The 26559-nt window shown below is 49.1% G+C and overlaps 1 protein-coding gene across 1 annotated transcript; it reads left to right on the top strand.

Annotated features, from left to right (window-relative positions):
* The first annotated feature begins 644 nt into the window (after window positions 1-644).
* LOC126335643 (trichohyalin-like) lies at window positions 645-22755 on the top strand. The gene is made up of 2 exons (XM_049999100.1): window positions 645-722; window positions 20491-22755. The coding sequence occupies exons 1-2, from the start codon at window positions 645-647 to the stop codon at window positions 22753-22755; spliced, it is 2343 nt and encodes a 780-aa protein (XP_049855057.1).
* The last annotated feature ends 3804 nt before the right edge of the window (window positions 22756-26559 follow it).

Genomic DNA, 26559 nt, shown 5'->3' with positions numbered 1-26559 from the left:
CAAGCCGAAAGGCTACAAACTTCCCCCTCACACTTCCCCAAAGAGGAAAGTAACAGATTAGAGCAGTAGCAGCATCGTCAGTCCAGTCGTTCGGTGCCAGTTGTACTGTGCGGTGATCACGTGCAGAGCTGCAGGAGCACTTGCAAAACTACACCAAGCCATAGGTTAAGTCTCGTGGGTGCGTAACGCTTTGAAACTTGGGAGCCAGGCTCCGCTCTGCCCTCCCCTCCCCTCCCGCCCCCCCCCCCCCCCCCCCACTCAAGAGCATATTCACGAAGCAGCTTCGTGCAAGGAAGGACAGGAGAGAGGAGAAAGAAATGGAAAGAAATGAAAAGAAAAGAAAAAAGAACACCAATAAATTCTAACCCCCTACACCTGAGGAGCACACGGTTTCTGAGCCAACGACAGCACCTGTCGTCACCCTGGAATGGAACTAGAAACTGCTGTCCTGGAAGGGAACTGCGAAACCGGGGAGGACTGAGGGTTTTGTGCTAGCGAGAAAAACCTTTCGCCTGCCGAGACTTCTACATGCTCAGGGAGTGGACCCCACCCCAAACTGGTATCAGACTGTAGCTGATGCATCAGACGGATCATGAGAAACAACAGCACAGAATCACACAACACGCGACCACCCACCGATCATCATGGAGTTTCCCCACAACTACGAGGAAATTCATGACATGATGAAACCACACCTCAAGGGGGACAACTTTACAGCACAAGTAACAGGCGGGGGGGGGGGGGGGGGGGAGATCACTCTACACAACATCGAAAACTACTACACCATCAGAAAGGCCCTCACAGACAAAATGTACTCCATTACACATTCCCCACCACCAAGACAAGGAACAAGAACATTGTCACTAGGGACTTCCCCTATGGCTCTCGACCCAGGCAGTCGAGAGACCTGACAGCCCACGGATTTGTAGTCGAAACAGTAGAGCAGATGGGTAAAAATGGGCCAGAAGGCAAGTCGCCACTATTCCAGGTTACTGTGCCAGACACACCGCAGAACAGGCGCAAGATAAAAGCTGTTCTGGCAGTCCCTGTCACCACGGAGCCGCTCCTCCGCAACAACGAGGTTGTGCAGTGCTTCAGGTGTCAGGGACTGGATCGCATTGTCGCCCACTGCCAGATGCTCGTGCACTGTAGAAAATACGCTGAACCCCACGACATTAGCACTTGCACAGTAAAACACATGGACCCACAAGGAAGGTGTGCGCTGTGTGGGGGGAAAACAACACAGCAGGGTACCAAGGCTGCGAGGTCCACATAAACACACTGAAGGCAAAGGGTGTGAAGGCCGTCCCCTCCCTCCCTCCCCCCAACACACACACACACACACACACAAAAAAAGACACACACAAAAAGACACAGCTGCCCCATCAAACCACACAGACAAAACAGAACAGAAAGACAAAACTTGGGTAAAACCAAGGCCTGACACTCCAAGGGCAACATATGCAGAGCTAGTCTCTGCACCAAAGAACCACGAAAACGTCGAGAAATCGGTGCAAGCCTTGTCACAACACTGGAGACACGCAAGAACAACACCAGGAAAAACAACTGCTCTGATACATATGCTTAAGTATCTTCACAGTGTAGCAGTCTCAGTGATTGTTGCTGCTTCTCTTGCCGTTTTTTAAGTCTACAGCGACGTTATGGGTGCAGAGAACCGGATCCGCCTGACGTCGGGTCGAATGATAACACTGCCCTAAAAACAGACTTATGAAAATTGTTAACACACTGATATCGGTAAAGTTATTGTTCAGAAAAGTAACTTTACGTTGAAATTTGGATGGTTTCAGCTTGGTGTGTGAGCATCTAACAAAAGTGAACTGTGCAAATGACGTGCATGACTAACCGGCTATTTTGATGTATGTTCTTGAAGCCCGTATTTTTGCCCCCCGAGACCAAACGTTTTATTGGAACCTGATCGAGCTGAAGTACGACGAAGTGAAATAACTGGACTCAAATCTTTCAGCTTTATCAGCAATACCCACGATTCGAAGCTATTGCACGTAACGAATTCGTTACCTTGCGAGCGGATACTTATGCAGTCAACCAACAACCACTTAGTAAAAAGCAGACTTCACAGGAGACATCTCCTCCTGCTTACTGTACGTATTTCCCCACTTTAGGAAACCGAACACTGGCTTGGGGAGACATGACGAAATTGTAGTGATGTGTATCTGAACTGTAATAAGGCGGTGATATACATGGAGACGTGGTGGCTTGTTTCGAGTCGGTCCATCGCTGCTTACCTAGCATGGCTTCGTTGCCGAGTCGAATGGCAGGGTCGTGCTTCGGGTCCGGGGAGTGAACAAAGAGACAGACACGAAACTGATGGCAAGAAGACTGGTAAAACACTCGCTCCGTTCAGAATGTGAATGCTGGGTCTTTCAGGACCAGAGTTTACACGGCTTCTATTCTGCATGTCGGTTATTTCGGCGAACCTATGCTAGATTGTCACATGGGCTATCAAGCACACAGCCAGGAATGCTCCTGGTACCGATAGCATTCAAAATCGTGTTTGGAAAAGTTCACGTATTAAGATGAATACTTGCCATGCGTAACGAATGCCATCCTGCAGCTTTAACACTTCCCTGCGTGCGGGGGAGCAAATAGCTGGGGAGCAAATAGCTGGGGAGCAAATAGCTGGGGAAGACCAGTTCTTCCCACAGGAATATCGACCCAGCAGTGATTACCACGTTTAACAGGTGTTCAAAAAGTGGTCCTCGAACCGCTCACTAGGCAATTTATCAGCATGGTCACCCTGAAACCGCAAAAATTCCGCTTCAGGTTTCACCATTCTACCGTGCTCCAACGTAAGAAGCCATACGTATAGTGGAACAAAGGAATCTGTACCACTCACAATGCTACGACGGCTGTGTTTCTGAAAAATGAGAAGGCTTTGGATCGCTTATAGCACGCTTATAACGGCCTCATATGCAAACTTACGTATTGTTTCAGAAAACTAAGAATAGAAATACAGAATTTAGATGGGCTTATTCTCTCTAAATGCCACTCAGAACTATTATTTATTCTTTAAAAAATGTAAAAGTAATTATTGAATTTGTTTGCTAAATTAATCTCCCGACGAGTCCATCAAACATTTGTACTCTTTAAATGCCACGCGGACGAAATTTTGAAGGGCAAAGTTTCTGGAAAAACTTATTGCCGCAAGCGGTGACAAGACCATCTTTTGTCGGGCAGTTGGCACGTCAGTATCCCACGCTGCTTAATTTGTTGCGAGGAGTTGGGTGGAGCGGAGGGGTGTGTTTGGGCGAGGGAGAGGGGGAGGGGTTCGGCTGTGTGTAGCACCTACCCACGTGACATCCCATAATGAGAGAGTAAATGTATCTTCAATATATTTATTGCAACACTATCCCATATCCGAAATTTCACAGTTTCAAAGTTTCTTGTTCTTGATCACGAATGTATTCAGTAACACCTGATCACCTACTGAGGCGGCGTGCTTCCATAATGTGTTGATAAAGCCGCTAGGTATCTTCCCTAAGAAGCTGAACAACTCCGGAAAGGAAGGAGCGCGTACGACCGGGAACTGCTGGCTATGTACGAGACTGTCAAATACTTTCGTCCTTACGTCGAGTCTCGCGCCTTCACTGTATTCACAGACCACAAGCCGCTGACATTCGCCTTTTGGAAAAATAACGTGAACAGTTCGCAGAAGCAACACATTTCGGAATCTATAATATCGTAGCGGACTGTCTCTCACTTCGGTCACACCGGACTATGCAGCACTTGCAGAAGCACGGAGGTCTGACCAACAGCTGCGAGGCCTGTTAGGAGATGCACGGACGTCACTGCAACTGCAATCCGTAGATACTCCAGGTGCAACTGTATTTCGATGTGTCCACAGCTAAGTCACGTCCACACCGGCCTCCTAACTTCCGACAGCAAGCTTTCGAACCCCTCCGCGGGCTGAGCCACCCAGGTACGCGATCTAAGCTCCGTCTGGTTCTACATCGCTTCAGGTGGTCTAGAGCAAAAGAGGATTGTATGAAGTGGACGAAGTATTTTCTCTAGCCAACGCAGTTTAGTCACTGACGTTGGGGATATTAAGTACTGGGACATATAGCGTCCCAGTGAGATTCACCGATGTTCACGATGACGTCGTTGGACAGTTTGTCGCCCTCAAACGGCCATCGCTACCTGCTCAGCACCACCGACAGATTCACTCGTTGGCCCAAAGCAGTACCAATAGACAATATCTCTGCCGAAACCTTGGCGCTTCCCGCTGTGTCGCATTGGATATCGCGGTTTAGCTGCCAGCTCCACGTCACCACCGATAGACACACACCATTAGTGTCTGTCAATGGCGTCAAATACTGAGTTTCGCGAACAATTCAATTTTCGGACAACCGGCTACCACCTGGCAAGCGCTTTGGTTGCTGCCGTGTATCTCTCTGCCAGAGTCGTCGTGAGAGACAGTGATCAGAAAGCAGGCAAAAATCAGAGCGGCCAGTTGAAGCTGACACCACCTCTTACGGAATCGACAGGCATCAGGAGTGTTGTCTAAAGCTTCGTGTCATTCACAAACTGAAAAGGAGGATTTGCTGACAACATACGCAGTAGCCAAATTCCACCGCTATTAGTATGGCACGAAATCCGACTTAGGGAGTGAAGAGATCTGTGATGCGTTCCTTTTTCACCCGGCGAAACAGGTCCCTATACCAACTGTCCAAAATGTGCGAAGATGGGCTTTGTTGTTGTCTCAATACCAGTACGAGACCGTGTATCGTCTGACAGCTCAACGTGGTAATGCGGACGCACTTTCACGTCTTCCGATTCGCCCTGATACTGACACTTCTGCTCAATCTTTGTCACATCGACAATCAGGATTCTGAATTGCTTCGAACTTTTCTTTGAACTACAGGAAAATAGCGAATGCCTCGGAAGCTGATTCAGATTTTAACATTTTGCTAAAATGCATTCGTTCATTTCGGCAGGCTATGGACGATGAAGTAGAACAGATGTCGCTTGTGTGGAAGACCAGTTCGCTGCGCCACAAAAATTCTGACCTTGGGCCAAGTCGCAACCGCCACGGCAACGTGTGTACACAGACACTGTGGGATCTTCGTGGCACTTTCGTTGATTGTGGTGGACACTCATAGCAAGTTTCCTTTTGCTGTGCCAATGAACTCGACAACGGCATGCAGCACAGTTCAGGCGTTATCCTCTATTTTTTTCCCCTCTACTTGCGTGAAGTCAGCGTGTCTGGAAAGGGCCCTGAGCACATCCAATGAATAGGAAACATACTGTGAACGCAATGGCATGCAGTTTCTAATTAGTGCACCGTCGCAACCACTGTCAACCGGCTAAGCGGAACGCTGAGGAGCGAAGTTTTGCCATCTGTTGCTTGAAGACAAACACACACACACACACACACACACACACACACACACACACACACACACACCAGTGATCGAGCAGTGCAACTGGTTCTAGCCTCCTATCGTTCGCAACCACGAGATGGACCATCGCCGGCGAAATTCCTTCAAGGCCACCGCCACCGGTTTCTGGTCCACCTGCTCGACCCTCAGCATCCGGCGCCGAAGCAAGGCCGCAAGTATCGCTTAGCTCCGCATGATACTGTCTTTTACAGGGTTTTAGCCGCAGCAGGCTGTGGTCGCCATGCGAAATCGTCCGTCGACTTTGCGCTTGCAGTATCTTATTGCAGGTCCAAATGGCTTGCAGCACCGGCATCACTAGCAAATTCGCCAATGTCCTTTGAAAGGTCATCGCGCAGTCTCTTTTTCCCCCAGGTTCACCGATCTTAAGGACAACGCGGCCACAGCAGCCGCGAGAGGGCTATCATCGCGAGACGACCCCATGAAGACGGAGCTTTCGCCTCCTCTCGTCCTACCGATGCAGCTGCACCCTCCCACACTGCGGCAGCCGACGTCTTCCGCATCTCGTTATTGGCCTCCGGAGGTGGACGCGTACCCTTCTGGTCGTTTTCTGGGGGACATTTCCGCCAGAGCAAAGGCTGGAGACTACGTGGCGGGGTACGACCTGAGGCTTAATGTCAGCAGGCACAGCTTCCGGTCCAGCGCAGCGTCAACCCCCCCCCCCCCCCCTCCCCACCGTTGACGCTCTCCCTCCACCACGACGGTCCGTTCCTTTGGGAGGGAGGGATATTCCGGCGTGACAAAGAGCCCGCACGTCAGCCTGGAAGGTAACAGCCGAGAAGGCTGTGAGACGACGTCAGGCAATAGCAATGCTGGGTAGGGCCGCACCGTGACAGGAGCTGCACTTATACGAAGGCAATGTAAGCGCCCCTACAGCTATCAAAGGCCGCACTAGAAGACGAGCCGTCATCCCAACTCTTCAGTCCGGACTTCTGATCTATAGCCAATAACTTACTTGCATGGAAATTGTATATATCGAAGGATATTCAGAATTTGCAAGCCAATTTCTTGCGACGCATCATTGTACATCTTAGTTTACTGCTGCATCCATTACTCTACTAGGGACTTACTAGGTGCTTGTACTAAAAAGAACGTGAACTAAACGGGCTGTATATGCTCTGGTTGACCCACCTCATACCATTCATGTAGCGGAGACAAAGCCGACGAAGAAGTGTTGTTTACAAAATTTATCACTTTCTCAGATTCTCTAAAGAACACGTACTACATCACCTCAAGTTCTCGTCTACGTTGTATTGAAAGTTGTCACAACCAGCCTCTTAGTATACGAAGTCTACATTTAACCACGTCAACCGGAGACTTACCCTTATGCTTCCAGTGTTCACGTTATGTGAAGCCAGAATGCACGATGTATTGATCACTTGCACCTTCCTTCAGGCATTTTGACAAGATAGACTGAGTTTTCCGGTCGCATGTGCGTTCTGCTTTGTAGAACACCTTTTTCCAGAAAAACAGTCTCAAGGTTCCGTCCTTAGTGTTGTCCCCTCTGCTACCACGATTAACCCTGTAATGGCCTCTCTTGCTGACCATCTCCGGCTCCTTTTTTGTTCACGATTTTGCCATCTATTGCAGATCTCCACGGACCTGTCACTGAGCGCTGTCTAGCCATGTATTGTTTGTCTTTACCCCTGGAGCATCGACAGTATGAATTTCTGGCGATGTGAGTGGAAAAACAACTGCTACAGACGGTTGTAATTGGTTTCCCCTACCGCCTTTACATATTGGGCCTGTTGCCCTTCCGTTAGTTGAAACTACGAAATTCCTGGGGCTCATCTTCGATGGGAATCCCTGTCTGTCCTACCATGTCTAACCTGGCAACTTACGCAAGCTATTGAGGAACCGCATACAGTGTCAATAGTACTTTTTGGGGGTACCGAACCACCGTCCTCCGTTTGTACTGGTCCCTTGTCAGTTCGAAACTCGACCAGAGGTGCTTTGTTCATACGTCTGCACGCCCATCCGTGTCACGCTGTCGCAACCCAATCCTCCATCATGGCATCGGTTTGGCCTTCTACACCAGCCTAGTTGAGAGTCAGTCTGCTGAAGCTGCAGAACTATTCCCGTCTTAAATCTGTGATTTTGTCCTCATCAGGTATGCATGCCGTTAGGCTGCCATGCATGGCCACCCATCCTATGCCGCCTCCTTCGACGATTCCTTTGATGGCCAGTGAGGGGGTGCTGGTCCCCCTGGAGTCCAGTTTCCGTATTTGCTATGGCGGCTTAACATCACAGTACCTGCAGCTTTCCCAATGGGTGTGAACCTGTCACTACCTTGGCTTCGCGAAGTGGCACAAGTTAACCTAGGCCTTCATTTGCTTCCTAAGAACACTACTCCCCCCTGCGGGTTCGGGGGTTAGAATAGGCCCACGTTATTCCTGCCTGTCATAAGAGGCGACTAAAAGGAGTCAAGCTTTCCGGCCTTATGTGATGGTCCCCTGTAGGGTTTCACCACAATCTCTCAATTTTCCGAGGAGCGAGCTGATTGGGAAGGGCGCCTTACTTGGTGCATTGGGTCCATCTTGCGATCAGACTTTTCGCCAGCTTATACACCGTTGAATAGCAGTCCTGTCCGCTCTCCATCTCTTGGGCATGACTGTTTCTGCGTGCGGTTTATACCTTGCACTGTGCAGTGCCTCTTCCTGCACCGATGGCGACCATGGACCACATGTTACCTAACATCCAGCACGGTAGCCAGTCCGTTGTGGTGGGGCCGCCATGTCCCCTATTGGTTGTAGCCCCTTGACAACACAGGGATCAGTCTACTGATGGCTGCGCCGTTAGCTCCCCACGTATGCCAAGAAGTAGATGCCTATCCTCCTGGGGTATCGCGACTCTCGGAAACGGCCATCCTGCCAGGTGGCTCTTGCCGTGGCGCCTGAGGGGAGGGCCTTTGGTCGGAGTAGGTGGCATCAGGGCGGATGACCCGCAATGAAGCATGGTACATCGTCTCTCGCTGGTAGCCAGCCGCCAGCAATCTCAAAGCGTTCTTGGGCTCAGTTGAACGCTCAGAAGCACGATTCGAAAATGTTTCCCTCCCTGGCCACACCGTGGGAGGAACGTAAGTCTCAGGATGGCAGTAGCAGTTATTCGCCCCGCTTCTTAGTTTGTACGAGGGTTGATGGGGAGTCTTCTCTCCACAAAGCCTCAGTTCTTCGTCGAGCATTCAGAGGACAAGTTTGGGGAGGTGGAGGGCTTGTCAAAAATGCGCTCTGGGTCAGTCCTGATACAAACGGCATCCTCTGCCCAGTCACGACGGTTACTCGCTTGTGACAAGTTGGGGACGTTGCCGTTACGATCACACCCCATAAGAATTTAAATATGGTCGAGGGAGTTATTTACCATAGGGATGTTCTTTTGCAGTCTGATGAAGAGCTGCGAGCCAATTTAGAGCACCGAGGTGTACATTTCGTCTGGCGAGTTCATCGGGATCCGAAGAAAAATCAGATTACTACCGGTGCCTTCATATTGGCCTTCGAAGGGGATACATTACCGGAGAAAGTCAAGGTGATGGTCTACCAATGTGACGTTAAGCCCTATATCCCTCCCCCGATGCAGTGCTGTAAGTGCTGGAAGCTCGGCCATATGTCTTCTCGCTGCACTTCCGGATTCACATGTCGACATTGCGGACGCCCATCACATCCCAATACTCTATGTGCCCCGCCTCCCATCTGTGTCAACTGCGCAAAGCACCATTCACCTCGCTCGCCAGACTGCCGAATTTTCCAGAAAGAGCGTAAAATTATGGAATAAAAGACCCTGGACCACTGACCTATACTGAGGCCAAAAGGAAATACGACCGACTCCATCCTGTGAGAATGACATCTTCCTACGCTGCTGCTGCTGCAACACCTGTGCTAGCCCAGTCTGTTTCTCCAATTGTGGTCAGATCGACGAGTAGTACAACTACTCCTGCCCCCTCGCCAGTGGGGGACTCTACCCACCGGGTTGCTCCTGCACCACCTACCTCAGGAGCAACACCATCCCACCCGTTGGGGACGTCTGTCCCCACTTCTAAGTGTCCAACTTCTTCGGCTTCTCACGCTCCCAAGGGGTCCCTCCCTCCCCAGGTTTCCTCCAGCGAGAAGGCTGACGACCGACAGTGGCGTAAGTGCCCGCAATCAGCTGGTTGTAGGGCTTCACGATCCTCCTCCGTCCCGGAGACGGAATCGGTGTAGCCCTCCCAGCCGGTGCGACCCAAGGAACGGCGTGAGAAACCCAAGAAGAGCTCTCAGCCCAAGGAACTCGCGGTGGCAGCCATCCCACCGCAACCTTCCAGCTCTGCGTCTGAGGATGAGGTGGAGATTCTGGCGACCGCTGAGGACCTTGATCTCGCTGGTCCCTCAGATGCCACGGGAAGCACTATCCCCGGTGCTCAATCGGACGCAGCAGGTGACACAGCGGCGTAATCTTCCTTCCCAGTCCCGTCCCGCCTTTCTCAGCCATGGACAACACCATCCTCCTGTGGAACTGCAGCGGTTTCTTCCACCATCTAGCTGAGCTCCGCCAACTTTTCAGCCTTCACCCTTTCCTCTGCATTGCTCTGCCGGAAACTGTTTCCAGCAATGCGAACCCCCACCCTCTGTGGCTATAGGGGTAATTTTAAGAACCGGGCAGCTTATGAAGGTATGTCTGGTGGCGTCTGCATCTATGTCCTGAACTCTTCACAGCGAGTCTGTTCCTCTCCAAACACCTTTACAGGCTGTCGCTGTTTGGGTGTGGACGCCGCAGGCTGTTACCGTCTGCAGTCGGTACCTTCCACCGGATGGTGATGTCGCGCAGCATGTCCTGGCTGCTCTGATAGCCCAATTGCCGCCACCTTTCTTGTTACTGGGCGACTTTAACGCCCATTATCATCTGTGGGGTGGGTCAGTGGCAACAGGTCGAGGCGCCATCGTTGAGCATTTATTGGCGCAGATCGATCTCTCGATATTAAATGATGGTGCCTTCACACACTTCAGTGTGGCGCATGGCACATACTCCGCCACTGACGTTTCGATCTGTAGCCCTAGCCTCTTACCGTCTGTCCAATGGAGAGTGCATGACGACCTGTGTGGTAGTGACCACTTTCCGATCTTTCTGTCACTGCAACAGCGTCAGTCTTCTGGGCGCCCTAGCAGATGGGCTCTGAATAAGTCTAACTGGGACTTATTCTCCTCCACTGCCGCTATTGAGCCTCTCTCTAACGATGACATTGATGCAGTGGTTCAATCGGTCACCACCGGCATCGTTACTGCCGCCGACTGCAATTCCCCGTTCTTCTGGGTCCCTTCGGCGGCCTACTGTGCCTTGGTGGTCGCCTGAAATCGCTGAAGCAATTGAAGCACGCCGGCGGCCGCTCCAGCGTCACAAGCGACATCCCTCAATCGAACACCTTTTCGCCTTCAAACGGCTGCGTGCGCGAGCCCGCCGCATTATCCTCCAACGCAAGCAGGAGTGCTGGGAGCGGTATGTTTCTACCATTGGCCTCTATGTCACTCCATCGCAGGTTTGGGCCAAGATTCGCCGCCTCTATGGCTATCGGACCCCTGTCAGTGTCCCTGCGCTCTCACTGCAAGGAGCAGTTTGTATTGACACAGATGTCATTGCAAACCGCTTGGCAGAGCACTTTGCTCTGAATTCCGCTTCTGCCAACTACCCCTTGGGCTTCCGCCCCATTACAGAGCGAATGGAACGTCGGAGTCTCTTTTCGCACCCACCATCCTGAATTGTACCATGTTCCATTCAGTGAGTGGAAATTTCGCAGCGCTTGTCCTGATACCACTCCTGGGCCACATAGCATCCACTCCCAGATGCTGAAACACCTTTCAGTGGACTGCCAGCGACGCCTCCTCGATCTTTACAACCGCATTTGGGTCGAGGGTGAGTTTCCGTCGCAATTGCGGGAATGTCTTGTTGTCCCCATTCTGAAACCAGGGAAGAACCCTTTGGAGGTGGACAGCTACCGTCCCATTAGCCTCACCAACGTTCTTTGCAAGTTGCTTGAACGGATGGTGACCCGGCGCTTGAATTAGGTACTAGAGTCTCGAGGCCTTCTGGCTCCGTCTCAGGGTGGGTTCCGTGAAGGCCGCTCCGCCGCCGACAATCTGGTGAGCCTGGAGTCGGCCATCCGTACTGCCTTTGCCCGCCGTCAGCATCTGGTTGCTGTCTTTTTCGACATGCGGAAGGCGTATGATACGACATGGCGTCATCACATTCTTCATGGATGGGGTCTTTGAGGCCCTCTGCCGATCTATATCCGGAATTTTCTATCGTATCGTACCTTCCGCGTGCACGTCGCGGCCTCATATAGTTCCTCACAAGTCCAGGAGAACGGTGTGCCACAGGGTTCTGTTCTCAGAGAGTGTGTGTGTGTGTGTGTGTGTGTGTGTGTGTGTGTGTGTGTGTGTGTGTGTGTGTGTGTGTGTGTGTGTGTGTTTAATAGCTATTACCGGGCTCGCTGCGGCCGTGGGAAATTCTGTCTCCGCTTCCCTGTATGCTGTCTACTTCTGCCTTTAGTACAGCTCTATTGGCACTGCAGCTGCTGAACGTCAGCTACAGGAAGCAATCCGCAAGGCGCAGTCTTGGCTGTGGGAAAATGAAAACCATGCGCTACAGCCCAAGACCTGCGTTATGCATTTCTGCCGGCGACGCACTGTTCACCCGGAGCTGCGGCTTTTATCTTGACGGCGAGCTTCCCGCACAGTTATTTACTGTGTCGTGAGGATCCCCCCCCCCCCCCCCTGTCGTTGTGGGGCGTCCTTGACGGTGGTGCATATTCTGTTGGAGTGCGCCCTTTGAACTGTGCTCAGGCAGACTTTTACGCTGCCTGATACGCTCTCTGCGCTTTTATCTGACGACTCTTCTATAGCGGACATAGTTCTGCGTTTTATTCGGGCAGGGGGGATTTTATCGCTTAATGTAAGAATATATGTGTGTGTGTGTGTGTGTGTGTGTGTGTGTGTGTGTGTGTGTGTGTGTGTGTGTGTGTGTGTGTGTGTGTGTTCTGGCCTATGGCCTATGGCCAACGATTTTTCTGATTTTTTTCATGTGTTTCTCGGTGGTTGGCTTTTTCCTTTTTGTTTGTATGGTCGGCCAACCACCATCACACACTGATTTTAGTTTTTCTTGTCTGGTCCTTGTCTACGTTTCTCTTGTTCTGTGTAGTCTGTCTTATCGTTTGTTAATCGTTTTTATTCTCTGTGGGTGTTTTTAGTATTTGGAAAAAGGGACCGATGACCGTAGCTGTCTGGTCCCTTTAACCCCCACCAACCAACCAACCAACCAACCAACGACACTACTCCAGCCTCGGTCTATAGTCTTAGGTTTCGCAACCTTCGCGTGGACCCTCGCAAGAGTACCTTTGTATACACTGATGCCAGTCGGTCTAACCGTGGGGAGGGGGTGCCTTCGTCATTGGAACCCGTGTGTTTCGATATCGGCTTCTGGCATCCTACTCAGTATTTACAGCCGAGCTCTTCGCCCTGTATCAGGCCACAGTACATCCGACGACACAGCATTTCGATAGTATCCTCTGCTCAGACTCACTCGGCACACTTAGGTCTATGTGCGGTGTACAGCGTCCATCCCTTACTCCAGCGGGTACAGCAAAACGGTCACTTGCTCACTACTGGCGGAGGCAGTGTGATGTTTTTGTGGGTTCCTGGTCATGTCTGTTTTTCAGAGTACTAGGCTGCTGACACTGCTGCCGAGGTTGCAGTAATCGTACCTCAGCCCACCAGTTTTTATATTCCGTCTGAAGATACCTGTGTTGCCGTCTGTCAGGAAGTCGTGTTCCTCTCGCATCGCCAATGGTCTTCCCTCCACCGGAATAAGCTCCAGCTTATTAAGCACCTGCCAGCGGCTTGGCCGACCTATTGGCTCTCCCGCAGGGAGAAGGTCTTTAACAAGGTTGCGTATAGGTCACTGCCATTTAGCCGTCGCCATTAAAGTGGCGCTCCCCCACCGCTTTTACACACTGCGGCCAAGTTTTAACTATCCGCCATTTCCTGACGGAATGCCCATTTTTTATCCGTTCACGTTCCCGCTTGGGTTTGCCGTCTGAGTTACCGGCCGTTTAGCAAATGACTCGCGGGCTGTCGATCGCGTTATACTTTTTATCCGTCGTAGCAATATGGGAAAGAACATGAAGTCTCCATCTCAGGCTTCCGTTTCTCTGTTGTGTATCATTCAGACCTTTCTGCACTCGACGGAAGAGGAGACAGCTATAGATATGTAGTCGTTTTAATTCTGTGTTTCGTTTTGTTTTAGAGCGCAAGAATGGCAGCAATTATCATAGACTACGTACCCGTGTCAGAAATATCGAACACAAAAATAAAGACCTGGTTAAACAACAGTCGTTGAATGATAAATTTGATTGAATTATCTAGGGGACAGCTGATAACAGCACTAGGTGGAACGTAAAGAGAATTAACCACATGAGTCATTAATGGTAACTTCATGCGAATTATTGCCACAGTGGTGTCCATTATTTACAACTATCTCTGCAATTATATGCATCTAATGATCCTTTTATTTCAAAATTCTACTCTTCAAATGTAAGCCAAACATTTACGAAAGTATGGTTTCTGCTGAGACTTGTGTCCTCGGTAGATTCTGTTGCCTGGTTCTCCTCCTGGAGTGGAGGGGGTCAATGCTCTGCTCTGTACTGTCCTCTGTGCGGTGGCATTGCGATGTTGACAGGGGGTCATGTCTGCGGAAGCTCCTCCCAGTTATTGGTGCGGGCTCCACTATTTTCACGCTACAAATGCCATTAAGTTCTTTCATAGGGACGCAATTTACGCTCTTTCAACCAACATTTCGCCTAAAGATCGTTTCTGCCTTCTTTCGACACATGGTCACGCAAAATTGAGAATGCGCGTGATGAATTACTTTAAAATTACTTTTTTGCGCTTAGGGCGAGCCGGTTTACCTCACTGATTAGGTGCAAGTGATTAATACATCGTGCATTCTGGCTTCACATATAGTGAACACTGGAAGCATAAGGCTATGTCTCCGGTTAACGTGGTTAAATGTAGACTTGGTATAGTAAGAGGCTGGAAGTAAGTGACAACTTTCAATACAACGTAGACAAGAAGGAGTACAGAGGAGAGCAGTTATTCAGCAGGTGTATTAGGCTTTCTACAAATCTAAGAACATTGACCAACAATTTCATGAATGGTTTTTTACGGGAATGCCAGACTGGTCCAAGTAAGGAGATGGTGAACTGCAGGATGCCATGCTCGAAATCCACACTGCGCGTTCGTGAGTAAATTGCGAGACCGGCCACGGCACCAGCGAGGGATGATGCTTATCTTCCATCACCTTGCAAATGCAGCTGGTAAGAGAAATTGAACAGTAGCTAGAAGGAAGGTATTTGTCCATTTATTAGGTATGGCCATGACGGTGGCTTCACACCAACGTCCGGGAAATGTGCCCTCTGCGCAGATGCGGTTGTGCGTGTTCAGCACAAAGTGCTTGCCCACAAGATAAAGGTGCTGCAACATCTGAATGTGGATGGCATCTGGCCCTGCGGCGGATCAACAGAGCATGATCTAGCTCCCTCATAGGAAAGGCGTCATTGTAGCGCTCACGATTAGGAGAACAGAAGGGATCGCCGGAGACGCCTTCGCTCGTTTCCGATTATGGACACCACGGGCCGCCATTCCTTGGAAGTTTCGAGTTTTTACGACTGAGGTAGGAACAGGGTCCACGATAACATCGTCTGCTGCAGTCAAGCCGCAAAGTGGGGAATGGACCATCGTCCTGGAGAGCTATCAGAGGTTGGCCCACACGATCTAATGAGTGGTACTGTGAAAAGATATTGCTATCCCGAAGAACACGGGACTATGCAAAAACCGTTTATAGTAAATGTTTTCCATAGGAGGATGATGGTTAAAAACGCGAGGAGCACGTCTGCTTTTTTTGTGGTTTTAGGGCGCGCTACTACAATGGTCATTAGCGCCCTGACTAATTTAGTAATGTACCGCGAAGCACAAGGTTAAAACAGCAACTAAAAAGAACAACACTATAAAACACGTATTAACAGACATAGGATTAAATAACTACAGCATAATCTAACGTCCATAGACAGGTGTGTCAAGTTGATAAAACGAAGAACGCAAGCAGCAGCTCCCGGGTCATCCGCTCAAATGGCCTCCGGAGTACATGGCAGGCCAAGATCAAGGCGCAGCGTAGGAAAATCCGGACAGGACGTTAAAATGTGGCGGACCGTCAGCAGTTGCCCACATGGACAGAACGGCGCCGGCGCTGCCGTCAGCAGATGGCGATAGCTGAACTGGCACAGTCCAATTCATAGCCGGGCCAAAACGACCTCCCGCCGAGAAGGACGTGAGGACGTGAGGACGTCCAAGCTGCGGGAAGTTTCAAGGCCCGAAGCTTATTGTTCCTAAGAGCAGCCCAATCGGTATGCCACAGCGGTAAAATGCGCCGACAAATGACCGTGCTACAATCTGATGAAGGGACACCACAAGAAGCCGTCCGAGGCTGGAGGACCGCAGCCTTGGCCGCGCATCTGCAGCTGCATCTTCGTTCCCAGGGATACCGACATGGCCAGGAACCCACATAAAGCTAACTGGAGACCCGTCGTCCACCAGCTGCTGAAGAGAGCTTTGGATCCGGTGCACGAAAGGGTGAACCGGATACGGATCACTGAGGCTCTGGACGGCGCTCAGAGAATCGGAGCAGATGACATAAGCAAAATGTTGGTGGCGACAGACGTAAAGAACAACCTGGTAGAGGGCAAATATCTCAGCTGTGAAGACCGAACAATGGCCATGTAGCCGGTATTTGAAACTTTGTGCACCGACAATAAAGTAACACTCAACCCCGTCATTGGTCTTAGAGCCATCTGTATAAATGAAGGTCATATTAATCAACTTCGAACGAAGTTCGACAAAACGGGAGTGGTATACAGAACCGGGGGGTAACCTCCTTTGGGGGCGAGCGGAGGTCAAGGTGAACGCGAACCTGAACCTGGAGCCAAGGTGGCGTGTGGCTCTCGCCCACTCGAAAGGTTGCAGGGAGTGAAAAATCAAGGTGTTGGAGTCGACGAAAGCGAACTCACGGAGGTAGCAGGACAGAGACATACAACCCTTTTTGACGGTCGAGAGAGTCGTCAAAAAAGGAACGATACGATGGGTGGTCGGGCATTGACAGAAGCCGACAGGCGTAACGACAAAGCAGCATATCGCGCCGGTAGGTGAATGGCAATTCACCGGCTTCAGCATGAAGACTCTCGACGGGAATAGTATAAAACGCTCCGATCGCAAGTCGTGAACCCCGATGTTGTATGGAGTTCAGCCGGCATAAGATGGACGGCCGTGCAGAGGGGTATACAAAGCACCCATAATCCAGCTTGGAGCGGACGATCGACCGATATAGGCGAAGTAGGACGGTTCGATCCGCTCCCCAAGACGTGCCACTGAGAACACGGAGGACATTTAGAGTACGGGTACAACGGGCAGCCAAATATGACATGTGGAGACCAACTAAGTTTCCTGTCAAATGTATGACCTAAAAATTTTGTTGTCTCCACGAATGGGAGAGCAACGGGGCCGAGTCGTAAGGACGGTGGGAGAAACTTTGTAGCGTCAGAAGTTACTGCAGACCGTTTACTCGGCAGAAAAACGGAAGCAATTGACGACACTCCAGGAGTAAAGACGGTCAAGAGAAAGCTGAAGACAGCGCTCCAGGAAATATGTACGCTGCGCGCTGCAACAGATGGTAAAATCGTCCACGAAAAGTGAGCCTGATACATCATCTGGGAAGCAATCCATTATTGGATTGATCGCTATGGCGAAGAGAGCGACGCTCAAAACGGAGCCCTGTGGCACCCCATTTTCCTGGCGAAAGTTTTCTGACAGGACAGAACCCACACGTACCCTAAACTGTCGATCCATTAAAAAGGAACGAATAAAAAGTGGGAGGCGACCGTGAAAGCCCCATGTATGCATGGTGCGGAGAATGCCCGCCCTCCAACAGGTGTCGTAAGCCGTCTCCAAATCAAGGAACACAGCCGCGGTCGGGCGCTTTCGCAAGAAGTTATTCATAACGAAGGTCGACAGAGTAACCAGATGGTCAACAGCAGAGCGGCGCCTACGAAATCCACATTGTACATTGGTAAGTAGGCGTCGAGATTCGAGCAGCCAAACCAACCGAGAGTTAACCATTCGCTCCATCACTTTACAGAGACAGCTGGTAAGCGAGATGGGTCGATAACTGGAAGGCAAGTGCTTGTCCTTCCCCGGTTTAGGAATCGGTACAACAATAGACTCGCGCCAGCATGCGGGAACATGTCCCTCAATCCAGATGCGATTGTAAGGACGAAGAAGGAAACCTTTACCCACAGAAGAAAGGTTCTTCAGCATCGGAATATGAATAGAATCAGGCCCTGGAGCGGAGGACCGTGACCGGGCAAGTGCATTTTCGAGTTCCTGCATGGTGAATAGGGCATTATAACTTTCACGATTCGAGGAGCGGAAGTTAGGTGGCCGAGCCTCCTCTACCCCCCTGGCTTCCTCCCCCGAAAGCAGGCAATGAGTGGAGCTCGAAACCTCTGCGAAAAAGCGGCCGAAGGCATTGGAGACATCCTCAGGGGCCACAAGGACGTCATTCGCGACCGCCAAGTTAGAAACTGGTGAGTGGACCTTAGTGCCAGATAGCCGGCGCAGGCTACCCCAGACAACAGGAGGAGGAGGAGAAGAAACTGTTGAAGGTGCTTGTGACAGCAGCCCAGCTGGCTTCCTTGCTTTCTTGCTTTCTTTAAAAATACGACGACACTGCGCACGTAATCGTTTGTAAGTGATACAATTCGCCACTGTAGGGTGGCGTTTAAAGATGCGTGAAGCACGTCGACGAGCACGTAAGGCGTCTCTACATGCTGCGGTCCACCAGGGGACAGGCACACGGCGTGGAGAAGAAGTAGTGTGAGGGATGTAATATTCAGCAGCAGTGAGAATGACTTCCGTGAGGTGTGCGGCCTGACTATCGCAGCTTGTGAAGGTTTGATCCTGAAAGGTCGCCCTGGAAGTGAAGAGCCCCCAGTCTCCTTTGGAGATGTTCGAACTAGTTGAGCACGGAGAGGGGGTATGAGGCAGGAGATGGGTAACATGGGAAGTGGTCGCTCGAATATGTATCAGAAAGCGCATACCACTCAAACAGGCGTGCAAGTTGGTTAGTACAAACAGAGGTCTAAATGGGAATAGGTGTGAGGTCTGAAAGGAAAGCAGGGGCGCCAGTATTGAGGCAGACAAGATTGAGCTGGTTGAAAACGTCTGCTAACAGGGAGCCCCTCGGACAGGATGCTGGAGAGCCCCGAAGAGGATGGTGAGCATTGAAGTCTCCAGTTAACGAAAATGGTGTAGGGAGCTGAGCAATGATTTGCAGCATGTCTGCCCTGGTAACGGCAGACGACGATGGAGTTCAAACGGTACAAATGGAAAATGTGAAAGTGGGGAGAGTAATGCGGACGGCAACTGCCTGCAGGCCTGTGCGCAGAGGTGTAGTGTGCCAAGGCAATGTGATCGCATGGGCGTAGCTTCGTTTCCTGGAGGGCTACGACGAGCGGACGGTGCAAGCGGAGCAACAATTTCAAGTCCTCTCGGTTGGAGCGAATGCTGCGAATATTCCAGTGAATTAGTGCCATCGTGAGAAGAAGGAGATGCAAGAAGGGGTCACCTCGAAGGCCGCTGAGGGCCTGGCTTCGAGCGAGCACTGCCGCCGCTAGCAGTAGGCGGACAGTCATCGTCCATTTGTTTTATAGGTTCATCGGCCACCTTGGGAAGATGGCCGGGAGGGGAGCTTCCTCCGTTGGTGAACGGCCAGATGTTCGGCTACCAGCGGTGCGGCCAGGCGAAACGGATGATGGCCTGGGGCGGCATCCGCTGGGGGGGCGCAGGAGGAGAAATGCGCCGTGGCGGGGAAGGAGAACTGTGCTTCCTATGAGCCTTCTTGGAAGGCCGTTTTGTGGAAGGATTGGTCGATGGCTGAGGGTTCGAGGTATGTAGAGTATCTGCACGATAAGGTTCTTTCTTGAAGACCTGTGCTTCTGACTTCTGGGTCTTCGTCCTGGCAGAAGCTGATAAAGGTGCTTGTGTCGGAGGGGCGACGGGAGGAAGAGGAGACGTCGACCGGGCGATCTTAGCACTGGCCGAACGGATGACTGTAGTGCTGAAGGTCAGATCGCCTGTCTGCGTCGCCACCTACCTGGTAGTCCGAGGAGAGGCAAGGACAGTACTGTACTTCCCCACTGGGAGCAACGTGGGCTTCCTGCTAGCGAATAGCTTGCGAGCAGCCGAGGTGGAGACACTCTGACCCGAATTTCTTGGATACAGCGTTCTTCCTTTTAGACGGGACAGTCGCGGGAGGAGTTGCATGGTCACCGCGACAGTTCACACAATGAGGAGACGGAGGTGGACAGTTACCCTCATGGGGATCCCTGCCACAAGTCACACATGTAGCCGCATTGGAACAAGAATGGCGAGTGTGATTGAAACGCTGACACTGGTAGTAGCGCGTAGGTGTCGGGACATAGGGGCGAACAGAGGTAACCTCGTAGCCCGCCTTGATGCGTGACGGCAGCTGAACACTGTCAAAGGTCAAGGAAAGTGTCCGGGTCGGTACAAGGTCATTGTTGACCTTTTTCATGACCCTATGGAGAGCCGTCACGCCCTGCTCAGCGAGGAAAGACAATCTCCTCGTCCGTCTCGTGGAGTGGTCTGTACTAGATCACTCGACGGATTGACCAATTCTAAGTGCGGTGAGCCTCCACCCAGGCAGGGGACGTGTACAGGAGTGTCGCCCGAAGCAGTTTTTGTGCCTGAATGGCGCTCTCAGTTTCTAGTAACAAGGTACCATTACGCAACCTGGTACAAGACTTGACAGATCCGGCTATGGCATCTACGCCCTTCTGGATAACGAAAGTGTCGACAGAGGAAAAATCCTTTCCGTCCTCAGATCGAGAAACGAGGAACGAGGAACTGTGGGGCAGGCGGTAGTACTTTTGTCACTGGTGGGTGTTCAAGTTTCCGTTTTCGGGCAGAAATCGAGAGAAAAGGAGAGAGAAAAAGGAAGAAGAAAGAGAAGGAGAGGAGAGGAGAGAAAAAGGAAGAAGAAAGAGAAGGAGAGGAGAGGAGAGAAAAAGGAAGAAGAAAGAGAAGGAGAGGAGAGGAGAGAAAAAGGAAGAAGAAAGAGAAGGAGAGGAGAGGAGAGAAAAAGGAAGAAGAAAGAGAAGGAGAGGAGAGGAGAGAAAAAGGAAGAAGAAAGAGAAGGAGAGGAGAGGAGAGAAAAAGGAAGAAGAAAGAGAAGGAGAGGAGAGGAGAGGAAAAGGAAGAAGAAAGAGAAGGAGAGGAGAGGAGAGAAAAAGGAAGAAGAAAGAGAAGGAGAGGAGAGGAGAGAAAAAGGAAGAAGAAAGAGAAGGAGAGGAGAGGAGAGAAAAAGGAAGAAGAAAGAGAAGGAGAGGAGAGGAGAGAAAAAGGAAGAAGAAAGAGAAGGAGAGGAGAGGAGAGAAAAAGGAAGAAGAAAGAGAAGGAGAGGAGAGGAGAGAAAAAGGAAGAAGAAAGAGAAGGAGAGGAGAGGAGAGAAAAAGGAAGAAGAAAGAGAAGGAGAGGAGAGGAGAGAAAAAGGAAGAAGAAAGAGAAGGAGAGGAGAGGAGAGAAAAAGGAAGAAGAAAGAGAAGGAGAGGAGAGGAGAGAAAAAGGAAGAAGAAAGAGAAGGAGAGGAGAGGAGAGAAAAAGGAAGAAGAAAGAGAAGGAGAGGAGAGGAGAGAAAAAGGAAGAAGAAAGAGAAGGAGAGGAGAGGAGAGAAAAAGGAAAAGAAAGAGAAGGAGAGGAGAGGAGAGAAAAAGGAAAAGAAAGAGAAGGAGGAGAAAAGAAAGAGAAGGAGGAGAAAAGAAAGAGAAGGAGGAGAAAAGAAAGAGAAGGAGGAGAAAAGAAAGAGAAGGAGGAGAAAAGAAAGAGAAGGAGGAGAAAAGAAAGAGAAGGAGGAGAAAAGAAAGAGAAGGAGGAGAAAAGAAAGAGAAGGAGGAGAAAAGAAAGAGAAGGAGGAGAAAAGAAAGAGAAGGAGGAGAAAAGAAAAAGAAGGAGGAGAAAAGAAAAAGAAGGAGGAGAAAAGAAAAAGAAGGAGGAGAAAAGAAAAAGAAGGAGGAGAAAAGAAAAAGAAGGAGGAGAAAAGAAAAAGAAGGAGGAGAAAAGAAAAAGAAGGAGGAGAAAAGAAAAAGAAGGAGGAGAAAAGAAAAAGAAGGAGGAGAAAAGAAAAAGAAGGAGGAGAAAAGAAAAAGAAGGAGGAGAAAAGAAAAAGAAGGAGGAGAAAAGAAAAAGAAGGAGGAGAAAAGAAAAAGAAGGAGGAGAAAAGAAAAAGAAGGAGGAGAAAAGAAAAAGAAGGAGGAGAAAAGAAAAAGAAGGAGGAGAAAAGAAAAAGAAGGAGGAGAAAAGAAAAAGAAGGAGGAGAAAAGAAAAAGAAGGAGGAGAAAAGAAAAAGAAGGAGGAGAAAAGAAAAAGAAGGAGGAGAAAAGAAAAAGAAGGAGGAGAAAAGAAAAAGAAGGAGGAGAAAAGAAAAAGAAGGAGGAGAAAAGAAAAAGAAGGAGGAGAAAAGAAAAAGAAGGAGGAGAAAAGAAAAAGAAGGAGGAGAAAAGAAAAAGAAGGAGGAGAAAAGAAAAAGAAGGAGGAGAAAAGAAAAAGAAGGAGGAGAAAAGAAAAAGAAGGAGGAGAAAAGAAAAAGAAGGAGGAGAAAAGAAAAAGAAGGAGGAGAAAAGAAAAAGAAGGAGGAGAAAAGAAAAAGAAGGAGGAGAAAAGAAAAAGAAGGAGGAGAAAAGAAAAAGAAGGAGGAGAAAAGAAAAAGAAGGAGGAGAAAAGAAAAAGAAGGAGGAGAAAAGAAAAAGAAGGAGGAGAAAAGAAAAAGAAGGAGGAGAAAAGAAAAAGAAGGAGGAGAAAAGAAAAAGAAGGAGGAGAAAAGAAAAAGAAGGAGGAGAAAAGAAAAGGACAGAAAAGTAAAGGACAGAAAAGTAAAGGACAGAAAAGTAAAGGACAGAAAAGTAAAGGACAGAAAAGTAAAGGACAGAAAAGTAAAGGACAGAAAAGAAAAGGACAGAAAAGAAAAGGACAGAAAAGAAAAGGACAGAAAAGAAAAGGACAGAAAAGAAAAGGACAGAAAAGAAAAGGACAGAAAAGAAAAGGACAGAAAAGAAAAGGACAGAAAAGAAAAGGACAGAAAAGAAAAGGACAGAAAAGAAAAGGACAGAAAAGAAGGACAGAAAAGAAGGACAGAAAAGAAGAAAAGAAGAAATCTATTGCGGAGGAATCCCCCATGATTGCCAGCGTCTCTGATGGCGCGCTCCTTCCTTGTGGGGACCCTCTCAGAGGGCACTCCCGCCTTAGGTGATTATTTACACCTCAGGTCACACCTCCCGAGAAACGGCCGGAGGGAGGCATCAATCGGCATGGTCGGAAGGTGTCAGCTCAGGCAACGAGCCCTCCCTGGGCCTGGCCTTTACCAGGGGGTAGATGCGTGCCTTACTTGTCTACCCAGGACGGGGAATTACGCGTTACCCCGTCACCGGCTACGGGTGCTAAAGCGTGGGTCGGCCTGCAGGCACGCACAGGGAGAAAGGAAAAAGAAAGGAGAGAGGGAAAGAAAGGACATACTGTCTTAAACGCCGAAGCGGAGAAGGAGGCAAGGAGGAGGAGGCAAGGAGGAGGAGGCAAGGAGGAGGAGGCAAGGAGGAGGAGGCAAGGAGGAGGAGGCAAGGAGAAGGAGGCAAGGAGAAGGAGGCAAGGAGAAGGAGGCAAGGAGAAGGAGGCAAGGAGAAGGAGGCAAGGAGAAGGAGGCAAGGAGAAGGAGGCAAGGAGAAGGAGGCAAGGAGAAGAGGACAGCGAGATGGAGAAGAACAAAGAAAGGAATCAACCAAAAGAAGGAAGAAACCAGAAGTGAAAAACCAAAATGAACGCAAATATAGGTCGTGAAACCGTCCGTCTCCGGACGCAGGCGCTAACTACCCCCTCGAGGGGGAGAAACTCCTTTTCGTCGCCTCTTACGACAGGCAGGAGTACCTCGGGCCTATTCTAACCCCCGGACCCGCAGGGGGAGAGCACGTCTGCGCGGGCGAATTGCGTCACGCCGCCTTAGTCCAGTAAGGAACAGGGACAGGGCATCATAATGGAACGTTCTGTGGCGCTAAGGGTAATATGTGGGCTACAACAGCTTGAAGTCGGGTAGTCAGGGAGATTGATTGCTGTCTCGTCATTACAGGATGACATGCATACATTCAGTAGCAGATACCAGAACAAAGCTTTTCCAACAACTTCCCAGCCATCTTCGCAAAAGGGAAGAGGATAGAAATACAGCACAGAAAAGAAAAGACGCTGCAAAAGCCGGGGGCCCCGAGGAACCCTATCACGAAATTGCTGAAGAGTTGCGATCCCCTGGGGGCTAGTTTTGCCAGGTCGTAAGAGACATCGCATCACGTAATGACACTTGAGTTGCTACTCATGATAGGCTACTGTACAAATTACATTACTGATCTTGCCGAGTGAGATAGCTATCGTCTGCATTAATGTCCGAGTGCACCAACCCAGGTCAAAAAGCACGATAACCGCGATCATTGTTAAAAGTAAATCGTGTTTAAAATGTTCCTGCAGTGCACCAACGTTAATCGCTGGTCAGCAAACCGTCGTCAGCCAACCGCGCATTTGACCGCGATTAACTCTGCGTCGCTAGGGCACGTTCCATTGCAATGTACAAAGAAGTTAGCAAAGAGTAACCATGAAACTGTACAGATGATCGCTGGTGTCACATTCTCTATGTTTTCCGTCGACAAGGGGAAATGTGTATGTACCTCGGTTCCGATCTTTTTTTTAGAATAATGGAGAATAAAAACACCGAATTTATCGAAGGAGGAGGTAGATGTGCTGCTTGAAATGGTGGGTGCAAATGCATCCGTTCGTGAAAATAAGAAAACTGACGGCTGCAGCTCAAAAGAAAAACAATGTGGTCCCACGTGGAGGCGCAATTTAATTCTCTTACTGTTAAGTTTACTCATAAATTATTAACTCTTCTGGGTTCATGGTTTAAGCATAGGATACCGCACACACTGGCTTTTAGTTTGGATTTTAAATTTAAAACAAACAAAATAATTCCAACCGTAAGTGTACATAGCCCTATCACTTATTTCAGTCGTACGCCAATAACACAAAATTTCAATGCCGTGCTACTGTTAAGTTTCCGTTAGTCACATAATATTTAGTTTCCTGCTGAAAATTGTGAACATACGTTTCTCACTTAGTCCTGTGCCGTTTTCTTCACGCATGCATATACCACTTTCTTTTTAATGAACTGATATGTAAACAACCATATATAGATCTTAGATTTTTATTTCAGTTGTAAGTTAAGAGCCTCAGAATGCAAAATGAATGTAAATAATATAAAAATTAATTTATGGTACTACAAAATTTGTTTAATTTCATGTGTGTCAAAAAGATCCTGCGACAGGGTGAAAACCTGTCTGGAAAACATGAAAAGAAGACTTCGAAAAGATCTTTCAGAAGAAAAGGTGAAAGCGTACAAAACAGGTGGGGGGAAGCGTACCCAAAAAACCAAGATCCATGATCGGGCAGAACTGTTAGAAACTGTTGATTCCTCAATGAAACAGTTAAATGCACACGATTCCGATGCACAGTTTAGTATGATTGTGGATGTTGTCAACATGGAGTGCAGTGCAGTGAACACGCCACCTGCTTCAGTTGTTAACAGAGTGCACACAACGTAGCACTTGCCACACACTTGACGCAACAAAAAGTAAAGAGACATCAAAGAATATGCTGGTGGATATCACCCAGCTGCAGTCTGTTTCGCAGTTTCCTGACCCACCCAAAGGAAACATTTGCACACCGAAAAATAAGATGGCCGCCGACTGAGATCACAGGTATTTTCTTCGTCCGCTGGAAGAACTTATTTATGAGGATGTCTTGTCAAATTTAAATTTTCTTTGTTTTCTATATTTACTGTAGTATCCGTTCTTGTCACATTTCTGAATATTAGCGTCCCAGCAACTTTTATACAATACAATTTGTAGTGAGGCATTTAGAGAAATACTTTTGCAGAAACGAGTGCCCATCACAGCAATGTAAGCATAGCATATGTGGCTTTCCTAGCAATATTCTGCACCTGCTAATGTTTATGATGGGAACCCATTATTTCTGCCACAATTGTATTTGTAGTGAGGCACTTTTCAGCGGCACTATGCTATGACTAGGAATTCCCTTCTGCAAAGGTGAGCAATAGATACGTGAAAAAAACTGCATCATTATCAGTGACAGAGTTAGGGAGGGATTTTCCTCAGCAGTAACTTACAGTATGACACTTCTTAAGGACAACCCACAGCATTACGGTTCAGCTTTAATATTTTCCGAAGTAGCACACTCCTGAACTAATTATTGCTCTTACACTGATCCCCAAGGTATTAGACACTTCTGTCAAAATTCCATTGCCTTTTGTCCGACTTGCTAAGCATAGCTGCAGCTGCGGGTGTGTCCAATTTTGGTATGGGAGTAAAGTTTTAGAGTGTCCGTTTTATAGAACCGGAACCGATTTTAATAAGGATATTAATGTACAAACTATTCAATACATATCATCTTTCGCCAGATACATACGGTAGTCATCGTCACAGGGCTACTGGTTTTTACATATACCATGGATGTCAGGGCAGAAAGAGATGCTAACTGTGACGTCAAATTTATAGGAATGGCAAGATAGTCACATAGACCTAACCGTGAATTAACGAATGTTACTCGTAACATTCGAAACAGCAATACCATTGCAGTTCCGTCTCGTGGTCTATTCAAGCTTTTCTGCACTCCGTGTATGCCATCATTTAACTTGGGAGTAGTCTAAATTATGGAGGTGAACTTGAGTGACAAGTAACTTGTCTGTGTGCTTGCTTAATGACTGGTGTTAGAACTACATGTTGGCAGGTAGGCAGTTTTATGCAGAGTCTTGTGGGTACCATTGCAACATGGCCTTCTACATCTCAGCACACCAACTGAAGATTGTTAAACCTCTGGATATTGCGAGCAGCTGCTGAGGAAGGCTCTGACGGTGGAAATGGCCACCAATCGCT

This window comes from Schistocerca gregaria, chromosome 2 (assembly GCF_023897955.1).
Source record: "Schistocerca gregaria isolate iqSchGreg1 chromosome 2, iqSchGreg1.2, whole genome shotgun sequence".
Classification (NCBI taxonomy): domain Eukaryota; kingdom Metazoa; phylum Arthropoda; class Insecta; order Orthoptera; family Acrididae; genus Schistocerca; species Schistocerca gregaria.
Note: the sequence above shows the minus strand (reverse complement) of the source record. Positions and strands in the feature narration are given on the sequence as shown.

Excerpts from the sequence above, each read along its gene's own strand:
- LOC126335643 (XM_049999100.1), top strand. The coding sequence starts at position 645 with ATGGAGTTTCCCCACAACTACGAGGAAATTCATGACATGATGAAACCA. Across the intron at positions 723-20,490 it reads GGGACAACTTTACAGCACAA|AAATCGAGAGAAAAGGAGAG; the intron begins GTAACAGGCGGG and ends GTTTTCGGGCAG.